The sequence below is a fragment of the Heliangelus exortis genome, chromosome 2, assembly GCF_036169615.1.
Source record: "Heliangelus exortis chromosome 2, bHelExo1.hap1, whole genome shotgun sequence".
In the NCBI taxonomy this organism is placed as follows: Eukaryota; Metazoa; Chordata; class Aves; order Apodiformes; family Trochilidae; genus Heliangelus; species Heliangelus exortis.
This window is the reverse complement of record NC_092423.1, coordinates 40,626,607-40,652,835: the sequence shown is the minus strand read 5'-3', so window position 1 is coordinate 40,652,835 and position 26,229 is coordinate 40,626,607. Positions and strand designations below refer to the sequence as shown.

General features: G+C 39.1%; 1 protein-coding gene across 1 annotated transcript in view; it reads right to left on the bottom strand.

Moving 5' to 3' along the window:
• IGF2BP3 (insulin like growth factor 2 mRNA binding protein 3) overlaps window positions 1-26,229 on the bottom strand; it is a 115,311-nt gene that overhangs the window by 11,068 nt on the left and 78,014 nt on the right. Inside the window, exons 6-11 of the mRNA XM_071735708.1 lie at window positions 25,268-25,552; window positions 23,067-23,201; window positions 22,379-22,501; window positions 19,896-20,031; window positions 17,944-18,075; window positions 2,441-2,560 (exon numbers count right to left, since the gene is read on the bottom strand). Coding sequence (XP_071591809.1) covers window positions 2,441-2,560; window positions 17,944-18,075; window positions 19,896-20,031; window positions 22,379-22,501; window positions 23,067-23,201; window positions 25,268-25,552 — 931 coding nt within the window. The remainder of the gene's footprint in view (window positions 1-2,440; window positions 2,561-17,943; window positions 18,076-19,895; window positions 20,032-22,378; window positions 22,502-23,066; window positions 23,202-25,267; window positions 25,553-26,229) is intronic.

The window sequence follows — 26,229 nt, the reverse complement described above, 5'->3', positions numbered from 1 at the left end:
CAGCACTGCAGTACAGGGTGAGCAGCAGACAAAGCAGAAATTTCTGCCTGGCTCCTTTGTTGAATAATTTAGTCTGCTGGTACCCCACACCAAGCCTGCATTACCAAACCATTGCCCCCTGGCACAGGAAAACAACCTGAACTTGTCGACAGCCACAGACACTCTGAAGTAACAGAATGGACACCACAGCCTGAGGCAGAACCCCTCTGCATCTGCAGTTTATTTAGTCTCACTTTGTGGCTAGAGAGTTTCATCAGATCTTCAAAGCTCAGCATGAGCACAAACAAGATGCATGTGGGTATAAAACATTTTCAGGTATAACAATCTACAGCATAACTCCAAACTAGTTCAGAATGTTGTGCAGGAAGACTTGCCTCCTCTGCAAAGTACAGATAACTACAGTTTGGCAAGTTAAAAGTTACTCAGACAGCACTCACTCCAACTCTTAGCTAGAAGCTAAGGTTCCTTAATGATTCATTATTTGTTACTTTGCTCAAAAGTTATGGTGTAGGGCAGGTAGTCAAAGAAAGCTCAGAACTTTTGAATCGGTTTCTAGTGGCTGTCACATTTAACATTTGCTTTCACACAGAAGCAAGCATGCTGCTCCTGTTGGTCAGTTAGATTACAGATGAAGTAATTTCTTTTTAATGGATAAGCATACACGCAGCTTCTCAATTTAGCAAGTGTACTCTGGATCTGTAGATATCTGTTAATGTGAATGTTAATTTCCATTTCTGCAAGTATCTTCTTTATTTCTACTGAAGGAACAAAAGACCAGAGCTTTAGCAAGCTTTTAACTGTTAACTTTTTCAGTTAATGAAGACATGGAAAATGCATTGGGTAGAGAGGTGCCAGCCAGTAGAGGAAGCCTGAGGCCACTGTTAGCCAGATCCATGAGAAACACAGGAAACTCCCTTTCCACTAAACTGGCTTCCAGGAACCAACTAAAGAACTAGTTTGGACGGGTTCTTGGAGATCCAGGTTATTTCAAATTTCTATCTCCACCTAGCAGTACCTTCCATAAATCACTTACTCTCTAGATACAAACTAGGAGAGTTGAGAGGGAAAGAGAAAATCCACGTGAAACATCACATCCCTATTTCAAGGCAGGTTTTATAAAGAAAATTCAGCACCTCTCACACTTCCATCTATTCCACTGTTTTTTGAAAAAAAAATATAGGTTATTACTAGATGATTAGTGCTCTACTAGTGTAAACCATCTGGGTAGTATAACAACTACTCAATGTACTGTTCAATAAAGGATGGAATCAGGCAACGTGCCCATGGGTTGACTGGCCAGTAAATGGATTGCTATTCAGTAAACCACACACAAGACTCATTCATCAGGGTTCCCCAATTATTTTGCTCTGCACACTGAGATGAACAATTTCCAAGCCCTGCCCAGCCTCACTGGCTTCATGAAGCTCAACTTAGCCAATTCCTGCCCTAAACTGCCCGGACCTTCAGCATATCCCTGCTCCATAGCACTCCCCAAACAGGACACATCTGCTGAGCAACAAGAAAATGAAGAAAATGTTTGCTTCACCTGTGCAGGAAAATGTCAATCTAGCAACACACAACGAAGCTATGCACTGCCCCCTTTTTTTTTTTTTAATGTAGGACAAAACATTATCCTTACAGCACAGAATAGCAGAACTGACTAAAAAAAAAAAAAAAAAAAAAAAAAGCAACATCTAGAAGAGATACTTTGGTTTGGTTACAATGGCATTAGTAGCAGAAACCCAAGGACTTCCCACAACTGCAACTGGTACTAACTCAAGTATCATAGCCAAGGAACAGCCAAAGATTTCACCAAATTGGCTAAAATAAAACTTTAGCTTCCATTAAAGTCAGCTTCTGCAAACCATTTTGTTCTTAGATACATTGAAGCGGTCAAGACACAAAGAACTGGATTTTAACATGATATTAAAACAAGGTTAACATGATGCTAAAGCACAGACCAGCTCCAGGAGCTCAGAGTCCACAAGTGATAAAGACCAGTGCTTTAGCATGGAGCCATCCAAGCCTGACAGTCCAGACCCATTAATCTGGAACGGAGTGGCCACCGCAGTATAAGACTTCACCTGTGCTGCTGTTTTTTAAAAGGGGAATTTACCTCACCAATTTTCACTTTACTGCAAGCAAGAAGAAAGCCTCTGAGCATGGAATCATTAAGACTTAAGTCTGTTTCTAAGAAATTGAGACCACCAAAGTAGTTTTCTTTGCAGCTTACATTTCACACCTCAGGAGACGTTTGAAAACACGCTTCTAATTATCTTGTCTCCAGGAAGATTAAAAGATGATTTATAAACAAATGTACCATTTATCACATCACATTTTAAGCATGAAGTGGGGGAGGACATTCACGAAAGCACAGCTTGTGCATACTTGCTGAAAGTGTCATGTAGAATAGATAGAAAGTTAGGCAGAGTAATAATACCTTAATAGATGCTCCTGCAAAACGAGAAAGTTGTTTGATGTGCTGTCCCTGCTTGCCAATAATAGCTCCAACTGCCAAGGCTGGGATGAACAGATGAACAGTCTCAGACTCGGGCTGTTGCTGTGGGGAAGAAGGAAATATGCAGTGAATGTTTTTGAACATTACAAATCAGACTGACAGGAAAATGGGTAGTGAAGAGGCATGCATGGAAATGAGGGGGAAATCCTGTGATGCACTGTGATGCCTGAATATTAAGGGTCTGGCTTTCTCTGGGAATCACAAAATTCACAGAACATGAAAGAACGGTTTGAGCCAAAAGAGGATTCTTTTATCTTTTGTAAAATAGTTGCAGTTTTAAGAGTTTTAAAAAACAACCAAGGTATTACTTCTTCACGAGGCCTTCATTCTTACCTGTCACTGGATGCTCTTCTACATGCAGGATTCTGCAGATGAGTCTGCTACAAGCAGAGGGGCTACAGCCTGTGCAAGCAAACTCTAATTTTTCCTAGGTGTTTTTTTGGTTTTGTTTTTCGTGGGGTTTTTTGTTTTGTTTTATTTGGGTTTTTTTAGTTGTAGATTGTGCTGAGCACGGCACAAAAAGCCTCAGTTACATATATGCTACAATTTCCTTTCTGTGGGAGTGATCTGGAATGATAGCCAGCTTGAAAACTGCCAGCAATTCCTCCTGTGTAACATTATACAACAATTGGAACTTTGGAAGCAAGCCTCAAGTGGGCTGGAGAATTAGATGCCAGATTTGGCATTTTTAAAAGCAAGAGGACCCTAACAATGTATCCACTGGCTATCAGGCACCACTGACATTTCCTATTGCTTTCATCCACAGGTCCCAGCTGGAGAGCACAACACTTGAGAACCTCTCTACATGATTCATAGCAATGATCAAACTACAGGGTTAGGTATGACACCATAAAGTGTGACTGTTTTACCAGCCTTGGAAGAGCTTCTCTCAGACCAATGGAGCATCACTGAGTACCCACTACACCACCGTGCCATTAATCCATCCACTCACATCAGGGTTACTTCTCAAAAGCATTTCACACAAACCTTCTTTTGAACCAGGAGGTATTTAAGACACACACACACACTCACACACATTTGAGGCATGGGTTTCCCACACACATTTTCAAAATGTTTTTTTCATTCTCAGCAAGACAAAGCCAACAAGTTGGGTTTCTTTCCACATAGGTATTTGAATACAATGCCACCATCCTCATCCTCACTCTCCCAATGACCACTGTGCAGACCAACCCAAGCATCAGTGAGTAGAGCACGTGAGACCAACTCGTTTGCTCGTGCTCGTTTGCTTTTGCTCTTTTGTATAGCTTGGTTGGGATGCAGGTCTATATACAGAAACTCAAAGCAGCTATTTCTGGTATATTTTAAGTAAAATAAAAATATATGCTATACACAACACAAAAAGCAGCTGCAATCCTAAAAAAGCTCAATTTTAGTAACCTCTTTCAAGGGGAACCAAAGTCCCAGTGCATTAACCATAAACAAATCAGAACAAAATACTTATTTCCAAGTTTTACCACTTTATTTTTGGTAAACACAAGTCAATTGTAACCTCAGGGGAAACAGATTCCAGGCACAGCTCCACGTACCGGTGAAGAAACCCCAAAATAGGATACTGAGAATAGAAACACATTCTGCCAGTAGCTTTAGGTGATTGCAACAGTCGCAAAATTTCCCCAGTGTTTTCACACATACAAGGATGGCATCAAGATTCACAGTCAGTTTATACTGGTTTAGGCCCACGTTTTCCCTGGACACAGGTTGCAGCCCTCCGTACCCATCCTCCCCACTGCCCTCTGTGCTTTGTGGCCAGCAGGACTGCAGCTCCAGCTGATTTTTACTGCAGGCAGTGGATCCCTGACCCAAATAACCAGAGAGCCACACAAAGTGACAGTCCTGAAGCAGAGGAGGAAGCAAGAACAATTAGGTCAGGGCATGGAAAAAGGTGGGGACACCCTTTTCAACCTGCCTACAGATCAGTTTAAAAGTATCTCAAAACTACACCCTGAAACTATATACTTGTCATGAAGGATACCAGTCACTTCGGTATATATGTTACACCACTTCCCAGAAGATTACTCATTTTCTCCCCTTATTATTACAAACATCCTGTGAGCATACTTATAGTAAGCCCTTTTACGTATTCATCATGAGTCCAGAGAGATTTCCAGTAACTGGGAAATGTTACTATAGGTACTTGGTTGATCTCATCACTTTGGAAAATTGGATACAAATTCATGAGATACTTGATTTTTTTCAAGTTTTGTCAGAAGGACCCATAGTAGCTACATTAGGTGTAGAGACAATCTCTCTTTTCAATCAAAGTGCAGAAAGCTCTGTCACCCCTTGCTCACTCATCTTTTTGACCCCTACCCTTCAATTGTCCATACACACTCCAAGCTCCCGCAGAAGTCCACTGCCAAAGTTCTCTCCCACATAATAGTTCCAGTCCCCTACTTCCAGATGAACTCTTAGCTAATGCACACAAAATTTCCATCTAATTTGTGCAGCACTGCTACAAATCAAACATGTAATTTGACTTGGTTTTCAATGACTTACACAGCTTTTACCTAAATCCACCTCCAGACACATTTCTCTGCCATAGAAACAAATCAAACTTCATCACTTTTGTTTGCAGATATTTCCTGCCTTCCCTCTGTTGCCCATCTGCCAACAGCAGAGTTTTCCCCTCTTCCCTTCCTTCCAAAGCTCAATTTCAAGCCACTTTCCTGGCTAGATTCAGTTCACCACTGAAATTCCTTTTGGCTGCCTCACCCTTAAACATGAAAATCATGGACAGCAAAGGCAAAGACAGACAGAAGATGTACATGTGTCTTTCTAGCTGCACAGTCAGCTCTATTGTAGCTCTCTGCCCCATATCCTGCCCTCAGGATTTTGACTTGTTGATACGTTTCAACTGTTTTTTTAATTAAAGATTTTTTTTAATTATTTTTGTGTGAGTGAGAATCTAACGCTTCCATTTTTGAAGTAATAATGGGGTGAGTTTACTAAGAAACAGTGGAGAATCTGTTGATACTGAGTTGTATATATACAGTGTCATTTCTCATTCTTGTCTGCAGAAGCACATTGCCCCATACGTATAACTAAATTCATCTTCAAGTATAACATCACACAGCATTTACACAGCATTTAGGGAAATTATGTCCATTTCCTTACCCACACTGATTTTGAACTACTCAAAAAAAAAAAAAAAGTTTTCAATTTGTTTCAAAGCATGAACATAAAAAACAACAGCTCTTTCTTTTTTCTTCTGGCAGAAATCAAGTCTAGCTAAGTCTTTCAAGAGGGTATCATAACACCAAGTTCAATTTATTATCTGTCCACCTCCTTACCCACAATAACTTTAAAATCTTTCTGTATTTACTGGAAGACTATCCTCCAAAAGAAACACATCAAAATATAATGCAATGAATACACCACCCATCAATCTTACAGAAGCTTCTAGGATCTTAGGATGGAAGAAAATCAGCTATAATTTAATCCTCTCCATGCCATGCCACATAAGTCATGGAGCTTTCCAGGAACTTCTAGCATGAGTTATATCAGAAATAGATTCCTAGATCTTAAACATATGTTAGAAGCACTAAATTTAGGAACTAATTTCCTACTGTGTGGAATATGAGCTTCAATGTTAAGTCCCTTAACAAGGCCAAATTTGCTTAAACCTATACTTAAAATCTAAAAACTAAAATATATATGTGTATATATATCTTGAAGAATGTCTGTATTCACTCTAGAAAGCATCCTGCAGTTTATCTTTTCTGCTTCATAACAATAAGGGCCTTAACAGTATAGTTACAAATTTCAATACATTTCATCTAGATGTTAGTGTACTTTTATTACTGAAGTTGCAAATTTCATTAAGTCATGGAATAAGTCATCGACTAATTTTTGACAATAGTAAAGTCTCCTGTACACAGAGACTCCTGTGAAATATTCTTCTCTTCCCCATTCAAATAAATTTTTCCCCACATAAGAAAGTAGTTTGTTCAAGCCTAGCCTAGCCCCAGGAACTGGCAGAAATGTGGAAAAAAAAAAATCTTTTAAAACAATAATCTAAGTTCTCCAAGATGTATCGGCCATACATCCACCCCCTTACTTGTAAGTAACTCAGAGACCTGTGATGCACAGACCACCTCTTCTGCCCTAGATATACTTGTAGGATGGGCTCAGGACTTGTCCACCCTAACACTGAACAGGTCCAAACAGCAGAAATCAAGCTATATCCTCTTCTGGATGGTGGGACAGGAGGCCTGCACACATGTGAGGGATGTGGCTTTGGGAGAGAAGTTTGTCTCACATAGGCATGGAACACAGTTAAGACAACACCAGGATGTTCATTCAGATGGAGAACTTAAACTTAAACTATTAGAATAAAAAAAATTAATAATTAATAAAAAGGGGACAAGCTCCAGAAACCAAGATTCATAAAGCCAAATTTCTTAGTTCTAAGAAAAAGATTCTTGAAGAGCATGGTGACCAGAAACAATCAGCTCATAAACAGGTGATAATACTTAATTTGTTTCTATGAAAGTCAGTATGCTTTAAACAAAAGGGGCTTGATAAGGAATTTTGTCTATACCCAGTACATTTAACTAAGGAAAACAATTTTAAATGCTGGTTTTGTTCATTAATTGAATTCCAGTTTCCATCCAAACATAGCCTGATGAAATTCAGAAGTTAAAAACTAATCAAACAAATAAGAAAAGCACCATTCATCATTTTTTAACACAAAATTGAAAAAATACATTAACCAAAGCAAATGGTAAAGCTCATACTTGTTTAAATAGAAAGATATATTCACCTCAGTGGCAAAGGGTAGCTGTGCTGCTACAGACTACACTAAGGCTTTCAGAAAGGTAACGAAAGTACAGATGTAAAACTTGATAAGTAAAAATTCAGATTTCCTGCTTACTCATTTAAATCACGATTGAAAACAGTGATTTAACACAGACACATAAATTAATCAACGCCACTGGATGAAGCTAAACAACTGATTCTGCACACCAGTACCTCTAACATCTTGATACTAATCCAACTCTTTTTTCAACATTAGTTTGGTTACACCTCCTTCCATACCGCCTGAAAGTCCCTGAACACCAACCATCTATCTCTAGCCTACAAGTCTATACTACACTATTTCTTTTAAAAAAGGAAATTATTTCTTATTTTAGATCTCATCCACCCTGTCCAAGATCTAGCCTAATCTGTTCCAAAATCCTGTAAGCCCTGGCTGCTTCTTCATTACACTGGGCTTGCCCAGAGCCCCTGCATTGCAGGTTCCATCAGGATGGTTCCCCTTCATTCCAGCCAGGTTCTGCAGCCCAACAGAAGTTCTTCCCAGGAGAATCACTTCTCTACTGCCATCCATACCACATTATAGTTTACTCTTAAGGAAAGTGAGTTAACAGAGTGGTCATTTCTTAAGTTTCCAAAACCTCAGCTGGGGTAAAGCTTCTTCCCCTCCTTCAGCTATTACTCTATGGCCCTTCAGCACAAGAGCTGCTCCACACCAGAGCTAGAAGCTGAGGAGTCCCAGCCAGGAAAATTTGCAGATTCACTCTTCTTTTTGCATCTCTTGCTTGCAGTTAGAAAGATTTGTAAATCCCAACAGGCTACCCTGGGTATAAGCTTGGTGCATCAATCCTATAAACTGCCCAAAACCACACACTGAGAGCTTTTCCCTTACTAGATAGGTCATCAGGAGGAAAAGCATTCCTCCTCATCTTGCACTTGCCTAACAGCCAAAGCATGGCCAGGAAAGGATGAAAACTCAAAAATCAAACTAGGATTCTTCAGACTGATAGTGGTAGATAAAGTAGGTCCTAAGCCACCAGAGATGGGGACTGGACATTGTATTTGGGGAATGAGATTTAAAAATTAATCTCCCTAAACAACACACACACACACACAAACCTACAAAAACAACCAAAAAAACAACCAAAAAATCCCACCACACAAAAAATGGAGCTTTGCCTCTGCAGTTGTTCTCCATGATGAACACCCCCCTCCCTTGCTTTCCAGTGACACTGGGTCAGTACAGGGCTCCCTTAGCAGAGGGTGTATTTTTTGCAGGGCTGATTTCAGGGCTAGTAAGGGGGCACATTTGTTTGTGTCCTAAGTGTTAACTTGAGCACTAATCTCAATTTTTTTTCTGCAAGTCTGACAACAAAATTTTTTTTCACCATATCACGTTTTTAACTGTTTCCCCAGACCCCTTGCTCCATTAAATGCATTAGGTTGGTAAATCCATAACAATATCTGGGATAAGACTGGAAATCTTTAAGAACTTTGTAACCACTTAAGTGAGAGATTTGTGCAAGATATTAGTAGAAGCAGAATCAGCTCTTTGCTGGCATCTAAGCTATCTCCAGTATATGTTTTAATTTACTCTAAATATGTTGCACATCAATTATCTTAGGATGAGACATTTAATTTAAATCACAAAGTCATGCTATCCATTACTAGACAGCATCAGTTTCTTTAATTGTGAGGAAAATAATTAAGGACTGCTTTAAAACTGCATGGAACAGTTTCAGCCAATGTTATCATCTAAGCCAAGTGGCTTATTGGTGGTTTTTGTTCTTAAATAGTAAACAAATTAATTTTGTAAATTAAAACAACAACCAGTGGATGAGTGCATTAAAAAGTTCCTTTTTGCCATTCTCCCCCGTTCCCATGATCACCATCACAAAGGCAAGGAAGATTTAAGATTACTCACTTGGTCTTCAGACTACTCTAAGCTTTGTCAGTAAGTGAGGTTTCATTTTATTCAAACCCTCTACCAGATCTAAAGCCAAATTTAAACCATGCTTTTGAAATGCCTTGTGAAGAATTATACTGGCCTACAGATGTACAGCTGTACTAAATGCTTCTATTTATTTAGTAATAAAAGCTTGCAGCAAGGGGAAACCAAATTGATGCCAAGTATCCTTGAAGACATTTCCAGTAGGATTCAATGCACTAATTAAAAATAAGCTTTTAACACCAGTGCAAAATCCCAGTGTATTCATTTTCCAGTACTAATGCTAAAAGTTTAAGTCTTCACTGGAAACAAAAGGCTCATTAAGGAAAACAAAGTCTTGGTAAGCAGGGCTAACATTATCCATAGTTTCACAACATTCTTGGAAATACCCCTTGGGTCACCATCTGGTACATCAGCTAATAGGGTGCTGCCAGTATAGGTTAACAAACTGAAGCCTGATCTCTCCCCATCCTCCTGGGTTTTTTTGTTTTATTTAGAACAAGATTTAAGCCCATGCAGAGTCAAATTTTGTCATATTCACTACCTGAAAAGCCAGGACTACACTCAGAAGGTAACACTTCACTCAGAAGGTTCTTCCCTGCTGAGTTCAGTTAAGAGCTAGCAAAATAATTTTAAAGATGCAAAGTGCATTTTTAACTTCACTCTGGACACCCTGAAGCATCACCCCTTTTCCCAGCACACAAACTGTACTGCCACCATCCACTGGGGGCTTCATCTTCCCAGGAACCCCAGACTGGTGTGAGTGTCAAGAGTGGTGGGAATGATTTCCAAGCAGGACAGGGAACTCCCTCACAACAGCTTCAGCATCCTGCTTGCAGCAACCTCCTGCTAATGTAGCCAGGAGATCATCACATCACCTGCCTCCACCATCTGAGTCTCTGGGCTAGCAACTTGCTTGTCAAAGCAGAGCCTGCTCTGCCTTACCCCACAAGCATTACTGCTGCATCATGTAAGAAACACCCATGTCACCAGATGAACCAGGACCATGACTCTTTCTGATGCAATGAGCCCACAGAAAGGCCATGCAAGCTCTACTTCTCCCTCACCATCAGTCCTGGACACCAAGAAATATGCTGTGTGGGTGGGAGCCTCTGCCTAGCTAGGTGATATAGTCCTCTCCTCTTGGTTGAGAACCCAAGCAATAACCCTAATCTGCATTTCCAATTTGGGGTCTGCTGCATGTCAACACCTGAAACTCAAACACAGCTGGCTATTACACAATGGTCAGTACCTTAAGTGAGATGCTGCTAAAATAATCTCACTCAGTTCTACTCGACTCGAATTCTTGGCTCCAAACTTTAATACTTTTCATCACCATCATCTTCTGCCTGGCAAGTCATGGGAATCTCCTCAGAATACTACAAGTCACTGACAGGACCACACCTATTAGAAGTGTTTCCAACATAAAAACCTAGCCAGGAACAAGGGGGTAGAAATCACAGAAGCTGAGAAGGAATATATTTCTGGCAGGCTGGTTATTAGGCATTTCACAAGCAGGAACAGGTCTGACATATTTCTGAACACCGCATGAACTTTTTGGTTTTGCAAAATCTGATTGGCCACAATGCCAAGAAGAGCAATCTGCCACCACTTATTCTGAATTTAGAGCCAAAACCAGAAATCAACGTAAGGAACAGATTGTGCAACTGCATAAGCAGGAATTTTGCTGGTCATTCATAAGCAAACATAGGTATTTGGTGTTGCAACACTGCATGACCACCAAAATGCTGATGTATTAGAAATAATTCCACTTCAAGAATCATGGCTGTGACACACCACCCACATGGATACTCCAGACTCCTAGAAATCTGCCTATGAAATCTGTGGCTTTGAAAGATAGAGGTATTCATCAGCTCTGATTTACAAGGAACAAGGCTTGCAGATTCCTTGGCAGCAGCAAGTAAAACAGGTTGAGAAAACACAGAAAGGTCACTTATTTTTCCATTATGTTTAAAAAACAAACAAACCAGAGATGGAGCCAGCTACACCAGAATGAGGACTTGACCTATTTTTGTTTCTGGCCTGAAGTAGCTCAGCACACTCTAGTAACAAAATATTTGGCATCTTAAGGAATTACATTTAGTTTAATATTCAGAATGTGCTGATTCTAGTACTTGGAGCTTCGGAGTCTAAGGTATTCAAGGGAACCTTGATTAAAGATTCTTCCCACCACAAGAATCTGGGAGTAGGGGACTAACAAGTTCTCATCTCTTGTCCCAAGGAACTACAAATACCAAAACAAACATTCAAACCTGCACTGAGGAAGAACCCATTTTTATTTTTAAAGTGCACATTACTAGTTAGTGAGTGATGCTACTTACATTATGACAACCTCAAAACTGTAAAAAGAGCTATTAAGAATAACTGGAGGCTTCATCACCTCAGAAAAAAATACCAGCTGTTAACTTGCCAGATCTTTGTGCATCATACAGTGCCAATTGCATTTGTGTTTCCCTCACTGGGGGTCAGTCCATCTCCAGAGGCAGAATAGTTTCTGATTACTCCGGACATGGGTCCCTGCCAACACAGCATGGTATGAGCAGAAGACTTCAAGGCAGTGAGGGAACCAACCATTTTCTCCACAGGGCAGAATAATCCCAGAGTGCTATGCACTACAGAGCAAAGTTCTTGGCTGTCAAAAACACATCATTAATGAATTTCAGAAACTAAGCAGCAGAAAAGGTGTATTAGGGGCACTGAGATTACAGTCTTCAAAAGAAGCCTAATTAGCTGGTAGCAATGTTTTCAGATAATGCTGTTGTCCTATAGTGCCCTCCTCAAGATTGTGTGTGCTGCACATATTCCGTTTTCATTTCACCAATACAAAATCCTTTTGTAACAACACTGCCAAATCCTTCTTCCTCCCCCTAAAACCACATCTTCTTTTGGCTGTAGGACAGCTCCTCAGAAAATTATCTACCATTTAACAAGCTAGCTAAATTAAGGCAAAGCTTTTAGATGTGCATACATTACTATCCCTGGGTAGTTTAGACTTAACAGTCACATGAGCTAATCCTATCCAAACCCAGACATCCAAAGGAGCCCAACTCCACCAAGTAAGATTCAAAGTACCTGGAAACATAGGGAAGATTTTTCATCTTCCTTGTCTGTCATCTATGCTCAGGGCATGAAATGAAGGCCCTCAATGAAGAAATTTTTCATTTTAAATTACTTTTCTTTCCTGCCAAAAGCACAATGCAGTTATTTCTTCTCTCACATCTATGCCATATGGTAGATTTCTTCTTTACTGTCATTAAGAAAACTACTGGAGAATAAAGAAGGAATCTCTTGACCACATCTTCTAAGGAGAAAGTTTTCATTGGCATGTTCCTCACCTGCAACAAAAAGCTTCAGGAGATGGGAAAAAAGAATAAAGGAAAGCAACCTATCAGCCTAGCTGTACAAGATGGTTTTTCTGATCAAAAAAAGGTGGTTTGATTTTCTGGTTTTATTTACTGTAGGAAACTACCTTTTACTTTTCTTTTCCCTTCCTTCCTAGAAGCCTCCATATATATCACTTGATCTGAAAAATAACTGTGAGGCTAAAGAAGAGTTTAGAAAGAGATCATTTTGAGCTTCAAGAAGCTACAACAGGTGGGCAAAAAGAGGAGCAGAGAAAGCAGTTCTACTGTGAGCATCTCTTCACCTCAGCTACACCTTGCACACAGGGTAAGTTCATCTTCTCTTACAGAACCTTGTAAGATGCAGGAGAGCAGCTTGAACTCCTCTTGTGAAGGAAGGCTGCCTACTTCTCACTTTCCCATGAGTTTGAGTACATCTGCCACAAAACAGCCAATGACCTTCCAGCAAGATGAGTCCTCTCCAAGTTAACCCTCCTTCCCCCAGCCCCTTGGGATGCCAATTTTCAGACCCAAAGGCTACAAAAGGAATGCAGTCAGATGAACAATCAAACATGTGAAGTTTCGATTATAAAAGGAAGTGTACAATCTGATTTACCCCAGTAGATGGGCCAAATGTATTTAACTGCATGACTGTACACAGCTGAACTCTTAACACATGGAATTCTTGTTTGCATGGAGATTTAAACCTTCAGCATCGCATGAGACCAAACTTTTTATCTTGAGACAAGCATGTGCATATCCTCCCCAAAATTTGGAAGACAGAAGCATTAACTTGCAGTACAACTCTATCTGAAGCTGTTTGGCCAGAATACTTGATTATATAAATAATGTATATTATTACAAAAAACCACAACTTTTTGTAGTAACAACTTCTGGAAAACAAAAGCACAGGGTACATTTACTTCTTCAGAATCTTTCCTCCTCACACAAATCCCCATTCATTGTACAGGTGCTGAGCTGGTGGCATTCATTACAAGTGACAGTGGACAGACTCATGAAACTACTTGCAATTCTGTCAGAACTGCCACAGACACAAGTATTTAAGTACAAAGTTAAGGAGAAAGATTTTAGGGTAAATGGAGAGTGGTGGTTCTCCAGACCCAAAAGCAGGTGGACAAGACATCAACTACAGATAGGCACAGAAAGGCTACAAAACAAAAAAACAATTTTTATCCTGTCACCCAGATCTTGAGTAAAATGATACCCATTTTACCCTTTTGACAGTAACAAGCATTTTAAACCCCTAGTATTCCTATCCAAGACATTTCCTAGGTTCTTTCTCAAGCCCTACTTTTTCTTCAAACCATAAAACTTTTCAATTTTGAAAATATTTTCAAACATCTTCAATTATGCTCTGATATAGTCATCTTTTAGGAAGACAGAAAAATGTACAGAATTTGGACTTTTGTGAAGAAACAGAAAAATTCAGGACTCAAGACACAACGTACAATTCTATTGTATCCCTTTTAAATGGCTACACACAACTGCTTGAACAAAGTAAACAGAGCTTGGACTTTGCAAATAAATTATATAGTTGCTATATTAAGAATTGTTGCTAGTGATAGATAAATATACATTATTATATACATTAAAACACATGCAGAAGATGTATGCATGTAAATGTGTGTTTGTATCTGTAAGCAAACAGATACCAAGGACAACCTGTTCCTTCTTGTATGGACTCTACTGCCATGACAAAGGGTAAAGCAACAACCAGCTACTTAATCAGACAGAAACTGCATCTCATTTGATTAAATTCGATGAGGCTCTATTCTATGCAATAAGGCTTTGACATTCTCTACAGTGGTTCACAATGTATGGACCACAGAGAATGAGGCATCTCAGTCACCTAGAAATTGTTCTCCTGAATATGTCCCAGCCCAAGGAACTAAATGCAGACCAGTGTTTGATAGCATTGCAATCTCCTAAGCTCAGGACACTGAACTACTCATGAAGCAGATGGAGAGCAGCATCTATACTCTTGTCAAATATGCCTTAAAGTTTTGCATGAAGAGGGAGAGGACAGCAGATGTTAACACAGCTACACTTATCGAATTACTCAGTCTCAGAATCTTGCATATTGAGTTAGAGGAATATTTGGCTACAGCTGTATATATGGGTGTTCAGATCTGTCCCTTTGAGCTCTGGCACCGTAACAATCTTAGATTTATTTGCTATGCAGATTTTTGTCTTCCCACCCATACAAAAAAAAAAAAAAAAAAAAAAAAAAAGCATCAAGAATGTAACAGACACTTTTTTCAATAATTAAAATGACAGCTCTGTTTCTTTAGAGAAAATTCCCTTACAAGGCCACAGCAACACCTTATCACTAGAAAATAGTACATACAATGTACTAATTAAATGACATTAACTGCCAAGAGTCCACTGCTGATGATGTAGCTGAAATTACTGAGAAACACACCTTTGCTCAAACAAACAGGAGACAAAGAGCCATGTCCATCCCTGAGCAGAATTTGCACTTGACAAATATAAGCAAGACAGCAGCAGGATACACTTCTTATATCCTGATGCCAGCAGTGTTTTCAGAAAGAATTTTCTGCTGCCTGGAAGGGATATCCTCAATGCCAACTAACCAGTCTTCCCAAGTATATGCAGACATCCACTTAAAACAAGCTAAAGGGACTTGGGTGGCCCACACACTTCTGCCACAACAAGGAACTTGATAACAAATCACTCGTAGGTAAATGGACAAATAATCTCCATGTCACTTCTTCATTAATGCTGCTTCTTTCTCTGAAGCCTCTTTTATTCACACTTTTTTTAAAACCCTTATGAGCTCTCCTAGATGCCCCCTCTGTGGTTACCTTTCAAGTTTTTCCATTTTTTCTTCAAAATATAGCCACATTCCTTTTCTTTTGCTCTTTCTACTTCTACATGCCCTAATACTCCATTTAATCAGTGCCTTGAAAATAGTCCCACCAGAGGGAAAAAAAAATTAGGAGAGCAATAAAACTGAGAAGTCACAGGAATTAACTTCATACACAAACAAGATTTACAGATCTTTGTCCAATAAAGAAACAAACCAACAAATTTGAAAATGGAAACTTTGTTTTCTGCAAAACTGTACCCATTAAAAGATGAACTCATATTTTTCCTTGTCTTTCTCTCCCCAAAGAGGGACAGTTACTCCAAGTAGTCTGAGGGGCTTGCCTGAAGCCCACAAAAACACCTCCTCTTTTCTAGGTAAGTTGACATGTAAGTAAGAAAAGGTTAGTTTCAATTGTTCATGCATTTGTTTCAGGAGCCCTTAGTTTCAGATTCAGGGGTTGCCTTTGTACCACCCACAATCTTCATAAAAGCCACCCGAGTTTGTCCTGTGAACCCGTGAGTTTATCCCTTCTTTTTGCATGTTAGCTTTTCACACAGATCTGGACTGTCAGGAACAAGAGCTTATTCAGAGGACTGCATGAACAGGATCAGAGAGTCTGGTCCTTCCAGTTGCAGTGTTCCCACACTTTCATGCAGTGAATGCTTATTTTTTTATGCTTTCTTCCCAGATGCTGCTGCTGCCCTATTTCCAGAAACCTGTAAACTGCTAGAGAATCTAGCAGGTAAATTTGGGGTGGTGGTGTGTAGAAAGGTGCACTAACAGGGAGACTGACATGAATAAAATTGAAAAATCATCCAAATTCAACACTTTAGGTTCACATTTAAAGCAGAATTAAAAAAAAAACAAAAAACAAGCAAAAACCAAAGAGGCACAACAAAAGGAAAAAGTGAGAAAAATTGAAATAAACCACTAAGGAACAGCATTGCAGGCTTACAGTGTGAATCTTAAGAACAGCAAAGTATCTTGCAAGTCTGGAGCAAAATGAAAGAAAAAGCTACACTTTCTATACAAAGTAAAGAAAGTTACATACTGTTAACAAATCACTTCTAGTTTCTCCTAAAAAAGAATAAATAAATGCAGGGAAGTCCATTACCACAGATGGCATCTTATAGCATGAAATTAGGCAGAAACCCATATTTTTTTAGCTTAGTCTGCTACAATAGTCAGAGTGAAGATGGACTGGAGGGGAATTTTTTTGTCATAAGTAGAGGCACTGCTATTAGCAGTGAAGTAACTGAGTATAAACATATTTCCGTTGTAGTTTTCATTGGAGCACTTTTTCCTGATAAAGCCACTATTATACTCAATATAGTTCATAGTACATTCATAACACCCAAGTTGTTCATTCCCACAAACAATGCTACGAGTGTGGAATTTTTCCTGTTCCTTGCAATGACATTTTCTTGGCTTCTTCCTCTGGGAAAAATATTTAGGCAATGACTTCCCTTTAGTGCAATATATAGACCCATTTGTGTTATTTGATAAAGTTCAGTATGCTGTGCTGCATTTTCACTTTTCTAGGTCATGCAGAGTCTCAGAGACAACTCCCTAGAAGTTAATGTTGACCACAGAGAACAGTCAGCTATGTCAGGGTTTGTAAAGCTCTGTCATCCACTTGCTCACTTTGAAAATTCATCTTCCTTTGATTTGCTAACAACTACAGCCACCAGAAAATGAGAAATGAAAAAAAAAAAATAAAAAATCACCTTCTCTGGGTAATGAATTTAGCTTTTCTTGACTAGCAAAGCACTGTTTCCTGAAAGGCTCTGGAGCAATCTGATACAACAAATTATCTTCTGCTTCATAGCAAAAGACCTCATTTATGATTACTAACCAGCACTCCTTTTGAATAGTAATCTATTGAACTTTTTCACATACTTCTTGAATAGTGTCACAAATAAATGACAGCTTTCTGAAGATTCAGCTTCATCATTTAAATCCTATATATTTAGCAATACTGCATTTTAACAGAGTTTGTACGTTTATGGAATAACTACATTCAAACAGACCTTCAACTTTAGATCCCTGTTTTGTGATAGGAGAATTTTCCTTCCATATTGCAGGAATACAACTGCAGAATAGTATTATTATTTACAAATGCCATCAATTATTAAATCCCATTTTATACGAGATTACTTTCTGTAATAATTCAAGCCCTCTATAAAACAGGATCTAACACTTTTCTAAGAAATACCATTTTTCTGGTTTCACGGAGCATTTCACTAAAGGACCAATGAATGCCTGTTTCCCACAAGAGCAGCAGGAAATATTTTCAGTGTGCAAGCAGGAAGACAAAAAACATTGAGAAAACTGTCAGAACACAGCTACTAAAGCATCATTCCCAGATCATCGAGATAATTTGTAAAAAAAAAAAAAAGCAAAAAACAGCAAAGCAGTTTTGAATAGCAGCATTGTACAGATTAGTATCAACAACCACTGATGACTCAAAATCAGAGACTTCCCTTACCCCAAAGGGTGGATATGAAGCAGCAGCAGCAGCAGAGGCAACACTCACTGCAGGAGGTGGTATTCCTGAAGAAGAAGGTGGGAATAGACCCAAGGCATTCAGATTTAATCCAGGAATTAAATGTGCTTGAAGCTGCAATGACAGAAGAGTTATTAAAGATTTACAATCCTGGTTATTAACTTTAATCAAAATCCTAGCTGGCATAGGCTATTAACCTTTTCAGAAGATGTCAGTATGCTATCTAAAAAAATTTCATCTCCATTACCCAAAGGACTCTGCTTCCAACCTATTTCCCAGACACATGCACAGATGAATAGCATTAAAACCATGTAGGAAACATGTAGGAGAGGCAGCTGAGAATCATTGGTACAACTTAATCACTGAAAATCACAATGAACTTCATGGCAAGAAATTCAGGCAACAGTACAACTTTCAGCATGAGCAATCAGAACAATAATTAGTGGCTTTACACTAGAAAGACAGTCTGTAGGAACAGAGGAAGCCCATGCACAAGTCCTGAGTTTTCATACAGTGGGGGTATGTTCTGCACTATAATCCCATTGTCTCTCATATGCTTTCTCTCCCATGCCTTGCAAAAGATGAAGTAAGATGCCCCCCAGTTTTTGCTGGGAAAGCATCAACTATAAAGTTGCATATCTCTTCCTTGACCACACCTAAGAAGAGAGGCAGCATCATGTGGAAGGTCGTATTTGTTGTCCATGACACGCTTTTTCACTTTTCCAGATTATTGCCAAGTAACATGACTGTGCTTTACAAATATCTCAACTAGATACAGACACCATCTCAGGCCCTCAAGATAAATCAATCATGAGACACCAAAAAAAAAAAAAAAAGCCCAAACTAAAAAACTACCCTAATAATCACTACAAATTAAAATTGAAATCTCTATAACAGAGACAGTTTTCTGCTTACTATACCTTTGCTAAATAGTAGAGCAGCTTCAAGTTCACCCCATGTTCCTGCTCACTACATGAAGCAAAAAAGTACCTTAATAAAACACATCATTGTGTCCTTGTGTGTAGTTTGTGTCCTGCAAACTGCTTACAGCACAGGAGAGCACAATAAAGCAGGAAGAATATTCTCTGTGGCAGTAGAGAAATCATGAAGAACAGCCATTTCTAGAAAATCAGACTACTGTAAACTGAAAAAATATTTCCAGTCTTATTCTAGACCTTGGGATTTGCATACACACACTAAATTCTATTCACATCTTATCAAAACTCTCAATCACTTCTCAATGTTCATTAGTAACTTTTTGGCAAACTAATGAGGTGTGTTGCTTTTGTTATATAATTGCCAGTAATCTTTGAATAAATAAATGCCTATTATCTAAATCAAGAAAAATCTTAATAAAGATTTCTCAAATAATTGAAAGCAGGTAAGACCCTTCTTCCATATGTCGTTACACTTGTAACGGAGACTGAAAATCACTATCTTAAGAAACATAGAGAAACCAAAGTACATAAACAATGATAATACATAAACACATATTCCTTTAGCATTTTGCAACAAAAAATGAGAGAAATTAATTTCCTCTAAGTTAATTTCTGTTACCCTACTCAAAACAAACCAGGAAAAGCCTTCCTTGAAACAACATACATGTATAATAGTAAAAATTTGCCCAAGCTCCTCAAATTAATATAAGCAGCAACAGGAGAGGTTGCAACAGAGTAATTCTAATCAGCTGTTAAGAAAGTCACTTTCACCATGAGAGCAGTGAGATAGCACAGGCTGGCCAGAGAGACTGTGGACTCTCTACACATAGAGATGTTCAAAAGGGAACAAGTGCCTACACAACCTCATTTATCTTTGAAGTAGGGTCTATACTAAGCAGCCCTTCTGCTGGGCATGGTGACCTCCAGAGGCCCATCATACCCAAGTCTTTCCATGTTTCTAGTTCCACAAAGGGCCCATGCAACAAGACAACTCACATTCATAGCAGCAATGTCATTTTCATAGGACTCCCTGATTTTCTTCATAATTTCTTCCTCAGCCTTGGCACAAGTTTCAATACTGCCTTTAACTGTAATGGTCCTTTCCGGATTATAGAGTGTCAAATCCTGCAATCTGCAGATGAAACAGAAGCACAGCTCGTTAGCAAACAGCAGAGGGCAATCAGATTTATCATTTGAGTGCAATGAGCATGTAGAGTTTGCCCTCCAAAGAGCAGAGCAGCAGCCTGCAACAGGGCTCACACAATTCTCAGAGAACCCAGAGAAACTCTGTCCACACAGAAAACACAACAAAAACCACCACAGAGAGGCTTGGCATTAGCTGGTTGAAATGTGCTTCAGATGCAACAGAAGGAAGAAACCATCAAGCCATGCTGGAACATGAGCTGCAGAGCAGTGCAGTACTGTTCAGCTTTGCTCTCCAGCCCCATTAATAGAGAGAGGGTTTCAGCCTTGAGAACAACAGTGGATTCCTTAAGGAAGAAGGAGGGGGAAAAGCACAACTCTCAGTGAAACTGCAGAAGAGCCTCCAAATGCTCATAACAAGAAAGCCAAAAGCTGTGCACAAGTCAACAGGTGCTGTGAAACACCAGCAACTCCTGAAAATGAAAGGGTTACAGTGTTAAACTAGCACTTTGGTAGGTAACAAATGCATGGTGAAACGCATGGTAAAATGGAAGAAACCAATTGGGAAGCCATGGCATATCCATGTAGTGAGAAAAGCCAAATTGGAGGGGTGAAGACAGAAAACCATCAGATCAGGACGCAGGAGGAGTGAGGAAGCCCATCGTAGCAGTAAGAAGAAGGATGCAAGATTTGCTTTTTTGCACCATGGTAGTGTAGCAATCTGTGCATCTCAGTTTAGTAGCAGCAAGCACAAAATGCATCCAACAAAGCAATCCTTAAATTTCCAGGTGTGCAAGCACTGAGTTACTGCCTCAGGAAGGAAAGTGGTGGAAAACACCCCAAAGAAGAAAGAAAGCACTTTCCCAAACCAGCTGCCCTACTTAAACTTTATGGGCAAGCTTACTGAAAAGCCTAAATAAAAATATCAGAAGAACTAATTAGACAAAGCAGAATACTGGGCAGACATGCCCTCTTTTACATCAAGATCAAAACAGGCAGCTTTATGGGGCTGTTTCAGGCATAGCATGACTAGTATGATTTTGAGGCCAAGATTTTGTAATAAACCATTAACTTTCTAAATTATAAAATACTCTGCAAGTGTTTGCAGACAATGTGTTATTTGTGTCATCACCAGTAAAGACAAGTTTGTTTCACAGAATGAAGACCATTATCCCATTTACCCTGTATGCTTTTTCCCCTGAAGAAATCACATTAACAGCCTGTTTACTGTTTGCAAACAAAATGTTTATGCCAACACATTTAAGAGAGCATGCTGGCCTTAAAAAGCATTTTTGAAACAGACTTATTGAGGTGCTTCCTCTCCAATTGATTCACTTCTTTTTCTCAGACTTATTCAATAAATGCCTAAATACCTTCAGGAAGGTTTCAGGTTATTTCATCCAGTTTTGAATTTCCTCTTTGAGGAACTCCATTCACTCTTAGTTTCCTTGGCTTCAATTGAGCTATTTTCTGCAGTACACTTTTGTGTCTCCTGCATGTATTCACATCTCTTCATGTCTTCCAAACTTTCTTCCTTTGCTACAGCCAACGCTTATTCTCACCCTTTCTGGCCAAAGACTAAATCCAAGATGCCCTCAAATGCTTGGAAGTTTATGCCAAAGTATTCATTATTCAGAACAGGAGGTTCTCTGAAGATATTGCTCTAGGGTAAAACTACTATTAACAGCCAAGCTTCTACAGAGATGTTGATCTAATCAGCAATTTGCAGATTTCCCATGAAAGTAAAAACTCCTGTTTAATCTCAGCTAAATTTGAACAGGTCTCAGTTACCTTCACAAACTCACAGACCAAAAGGTATTACTTTGAAGCAGACTAGTCAGTGCATCCCAGTTTGGCTTCTTGTGGCCAAAAGGACAGACCTGCTGCTTAATATACCCTCCTTCAGTATTCGTTTACTTTATTTTCTTTCTTCTCGTCCAAAAACCTAATATATACCAGAAACTAAAATATCACTAAGTTTCACTCATTTTTACACATATCTCAGAACTGATCCAGGCTTAGACTTAAAAACACTCATCATTACATATGGTATAATATGTTAAAAATAAACGACACTTAAAACATAGTCTAACATAGGCTCCACACTGCCTATGTTAGAGGTCTGTTCTTTATGAGTTTACAATGAAGACTCAATGTTTACATTCAATTTAACTGAGCTTAAGTAACAGTTTAATACACATTATGGAAAGGCCTCCAAAAACCTGTTATCTCAGCCTTCAAAACACCCCTAATATGCTTGTAAGAACTCTGTACCTTGATGTACCACAGCAGCACTGCTGCTATCTCACCAAAAGATTAGGGCACCTAAAACTTACGGAGATATCGTGATTTTAGTATCTGTGTCCTGCTCAATTTTCTTCAGGTTTCTTCCTTCTTTGCCAATAAGTCGGCCCACAAAGTTGTTATGCGCCAATATCTTCAAGGGAATTTCTTCTGTACTGTAATGGAGGTTACACTCAGTGAGATTTTGAGGCCAAAATGCAATTTTTTTTATGTAGGTATTTTATTTTCATAGAGATGCCTACAAGTCCCAATCTCTTAAACTAGACAGACGACGAGTCCAATGCAATGCACATTTCAGAATTATAATCTATAGCTTAATTGCAACATACTCTTGAAACAAAAGTCAGACTGAAACAGCAAAAGCTGTTGGGAAGGAAGAAATACACCTTATAAGCTTTTAGTTAGAGCTCACGACTTGTTATGCTCACTATGATTAAAAGCTAGTAGTTGCTCAAAAAACTGAAGTACTTTCTCCATACCACTTCAAAAATCACAGACAATGGCTGAAAATACAGATGTGAGCTGGAGCTAATTAGGAAAGCAGACCATCCTGAAAGGAAAAAATTTAGTTCCTTTACCTACTTAAATGTGGAAAATGCCAACAAATATTCACTTGTTAACAGTTTTTAAAGACTATATATTTAAATGAAGAAGAATTCAGAATAATAACAACAAGAATTCAGAATTTAAGGCCTCCACAATGAAGTGCCTTTAACTCACAATTTTGTATCTTGAGCTTCCTTTTGCATGATCTCCATAATAATTTTACAAGCCGTTGAGCAGCCTTCAGGAGTTGAGTGGATGGTAATTGGTTTCTCAGCAGCACCTGCATTCTCTTTACGATGAATATCAATCCTTGAAAAAAAGAAAAACACTAACTGTAACCATGCGCCATATGGTAAGCCTTGCATGTTTCCAACTCTCATAAAACTAATCTATTTAGAGCTAATACTGGCTACATTTAAGTGGCTTAATTTTGCTAAGTATACAACTACTTAATAATCTCCTAATATTAATTTTCTGTGGTTTTTTGAGCCTCTCCTATCCTGATTATACCAGCTAAGCCCCATCTTTGTGGGCACTAGAATCTCCTTTCCAAATTAAACTCCCATTAAGACATTCAGGAAGCTGTTAGACAATCTCTGGTAAATCACTGAAAACAACATTTCATCAAGCTTTCCCAATACTCTTATCACTAGCCTAGATGCTCCCTTAATGATGACTCTGCAGGTACAGTAGTCAGGCTTTGTTCTGACTTTTTTAATGACCTCAGCAGCAGAGTTTCCTAGCATTTTTCTGCTAGCCAGTGGCATCACAGTGCTTGCATTTGTCCTCAAGACTACTTTTCCATGCTTAAGCCTAAAATATGTCCTCACTTTACCTTTCTTCTAGCTCTCACTCTAAAACTACTAGCCTTAGTCTACACCATGTTTTTTGTAGGTCTACGAATCTGACAAGAAGTATTTATGACCTGCATCAGGGCAATGCTTTGGATGCTTTTTTTGTCCTCTGCTAATAACTACAGGTTGTTACATATTCTTTCCACCTCTGCATTTTGCTTCCCTTTCCCCAAAATCATAGCCATTTCCAAACTTTACAGCCCACCACGCTGCTTTTTAATAAACCCTTTTATTTTTCCTGTTCTTTCTGATATTGAAAATTCATTTTTGTTTCATGATGCAACATTTTCTAAGAAGCTCATGGAAATTTTTGGCACAACTGGAAGATATTTTTTTATTCTTGAAGTCGTGTATCTGTAATATTAGCAACCTATGATTATTTCTGCTCTATCCAGCCTCTTTTATGCTATAAAACCTTTCCTTATACTAGTCTTCCAGGATTTTTATGGTCTGAGAATCAGACATTTTAGATATTACCTGAAAAATTGGTTGCCCATAGGCAAACTGCAACCAAGTGTCATCAGGACACCACAAAGCTCAGATCTGTGTTGTTAAGCACAGCAGTCTCCTGGTTACAACATGCTAGTGAGAGGTTGAAGGGAGCATCATGCTAATCCTGGGTTTGAGGGAGGAGGAGGAGGAGAAGCCTGTTTGTTTGTGGGTGGGGTAATTAGTGAGGACATCCCCTATCCACATTAACTGCTCCCAAAACCCAAGCTACCCACCCTCCCTCACCTCTCACAGCTCATGCCAGCTTCACCTACAGCTGAAGGCTTGTGCCAGTGCTCTGCTGAAGGCAGCATCTCTCAACTCCTAGGGGTATCCTGGAAGAATACTTCGAATACAATCTCCATCCAACTCTACATCTGCACTGAGGTAGGGATTTAACATGTCCTAAAAACAATCTCCTTCATTGCCTCTAGACCTCAGTGCTCTAAGCTTCTTAGGCCACTTACAGAAGCTTTCCTTTTACCTCCCTGCATTACCTGAATCTCTGTTTCAGTGAGGTATGCAACCTGGTAGCACCAAACTTATTCACCAGAAATACATGGCAATGAGGTGTAAAGAATACTGAGTGGCAATAGAAACGTGATTTTTTTTCTTCCCCCACTTCTTGAATTCAAAACATAAATCCCAAGAATGCTCTAAATTAAACTGAAGTGAGAATAAACACTTAAAGACTTGGGATGTCTCCCCCCTAACTGTATGTCCCACACATCAATATACTACAGCTCTTTCAGCTTCACTTTTTGTGCTAGAACCTTATTAGCACACATCATAAGCAAGCTATCCACCATCAAGTACCATCCTACTTACACTGCCTAATGACTTTTTTTTTTAAAAGGGAGAAACAAGTCAAATATAATCTGAATGCGAGTCAAAGACAGAATCCGTAAACAAACCTTGCAAAAGACTTCATTTTCACTGTTATCTTCAGTCTTACAAGTTACATTGTTTTTTACATGGGAGACAAGGACACGACATGAAAGCTTACGATCCCAGGTTTGTAAAATAACTTACTTGGACTGTGTCTGCTTAGTAATGTTTCTGATTGTCGCTCCTTCTTTCCCAATAATGGCTCCTACAAACTGTGTGGGAACCAGCATCCGTAGAGGAACGTCCGACTGTGGTTTCTGCCTTGTGGTTGCACCGGGTGACCCTTGTCTTGGTGGACCCCTCTGTCCAAATCCACGTCTTCCCTGGGGATGTTGCTGCGGAGGTTGCTGGGCTGCCATTTCATCAGGGATGTATGCAACTTTCAAGGAATAATTTTCAAGCTGAAACCCGTTCAGTTTTTCTATTGCTCTGTTTATTCGCAAAGGGGAGGAGAGAGGAGAAAAAACAGTCACATGCAGGGTCTCATGAAAGGACAAGTCATTCAGACCTAGACTTCTCTTTTTTTAAATTGCATGACAAATCTAAAAACTGTTTCCAAGATGAAAAGTTACATTCAAAATCCTTTAGTCAAGATTTTGATCACACAACTTTTTCCTTTTTTGTTTTTTTAATTCACCGTATTGTGGACTACAAGTTAGCTCTTGCTTGCTCTGGGCTTCTGTGCACTTTAAAGGTTTTGCTCGTGCAACCCTATCAGCAAAACCTCACAGGAGACAGAGCTTATAGACTCAAAAGCATTCTTTTGCCTGATTTAATTTAAATCAGTTTCCCAAATAGAATTAAAACTGCACCAGAGGGAAAACTTTTTAGCTGCTACCACAGCACCTTCATTAGGGGTTTTGCCAGCACAGCTCTTTGGCTGGAGTTTTTGCAATAACTGATGTAGCTATGACAGGAAAAAAAAAAAAAACAAACCCAAAAAAACCACCGAAGATATGAAAGACAGCTCCTTGCTCATTTTCAGTAGGAACAAAAGTGTTCAAAGCCAGGCAATGGCATCACTTAGGAGACCACAACGAGCCATGCTGCAAGTAGGTTTAAAAGTTAAACGTGAAATTAAAGCCAATGCATTTCAACCCTTCATC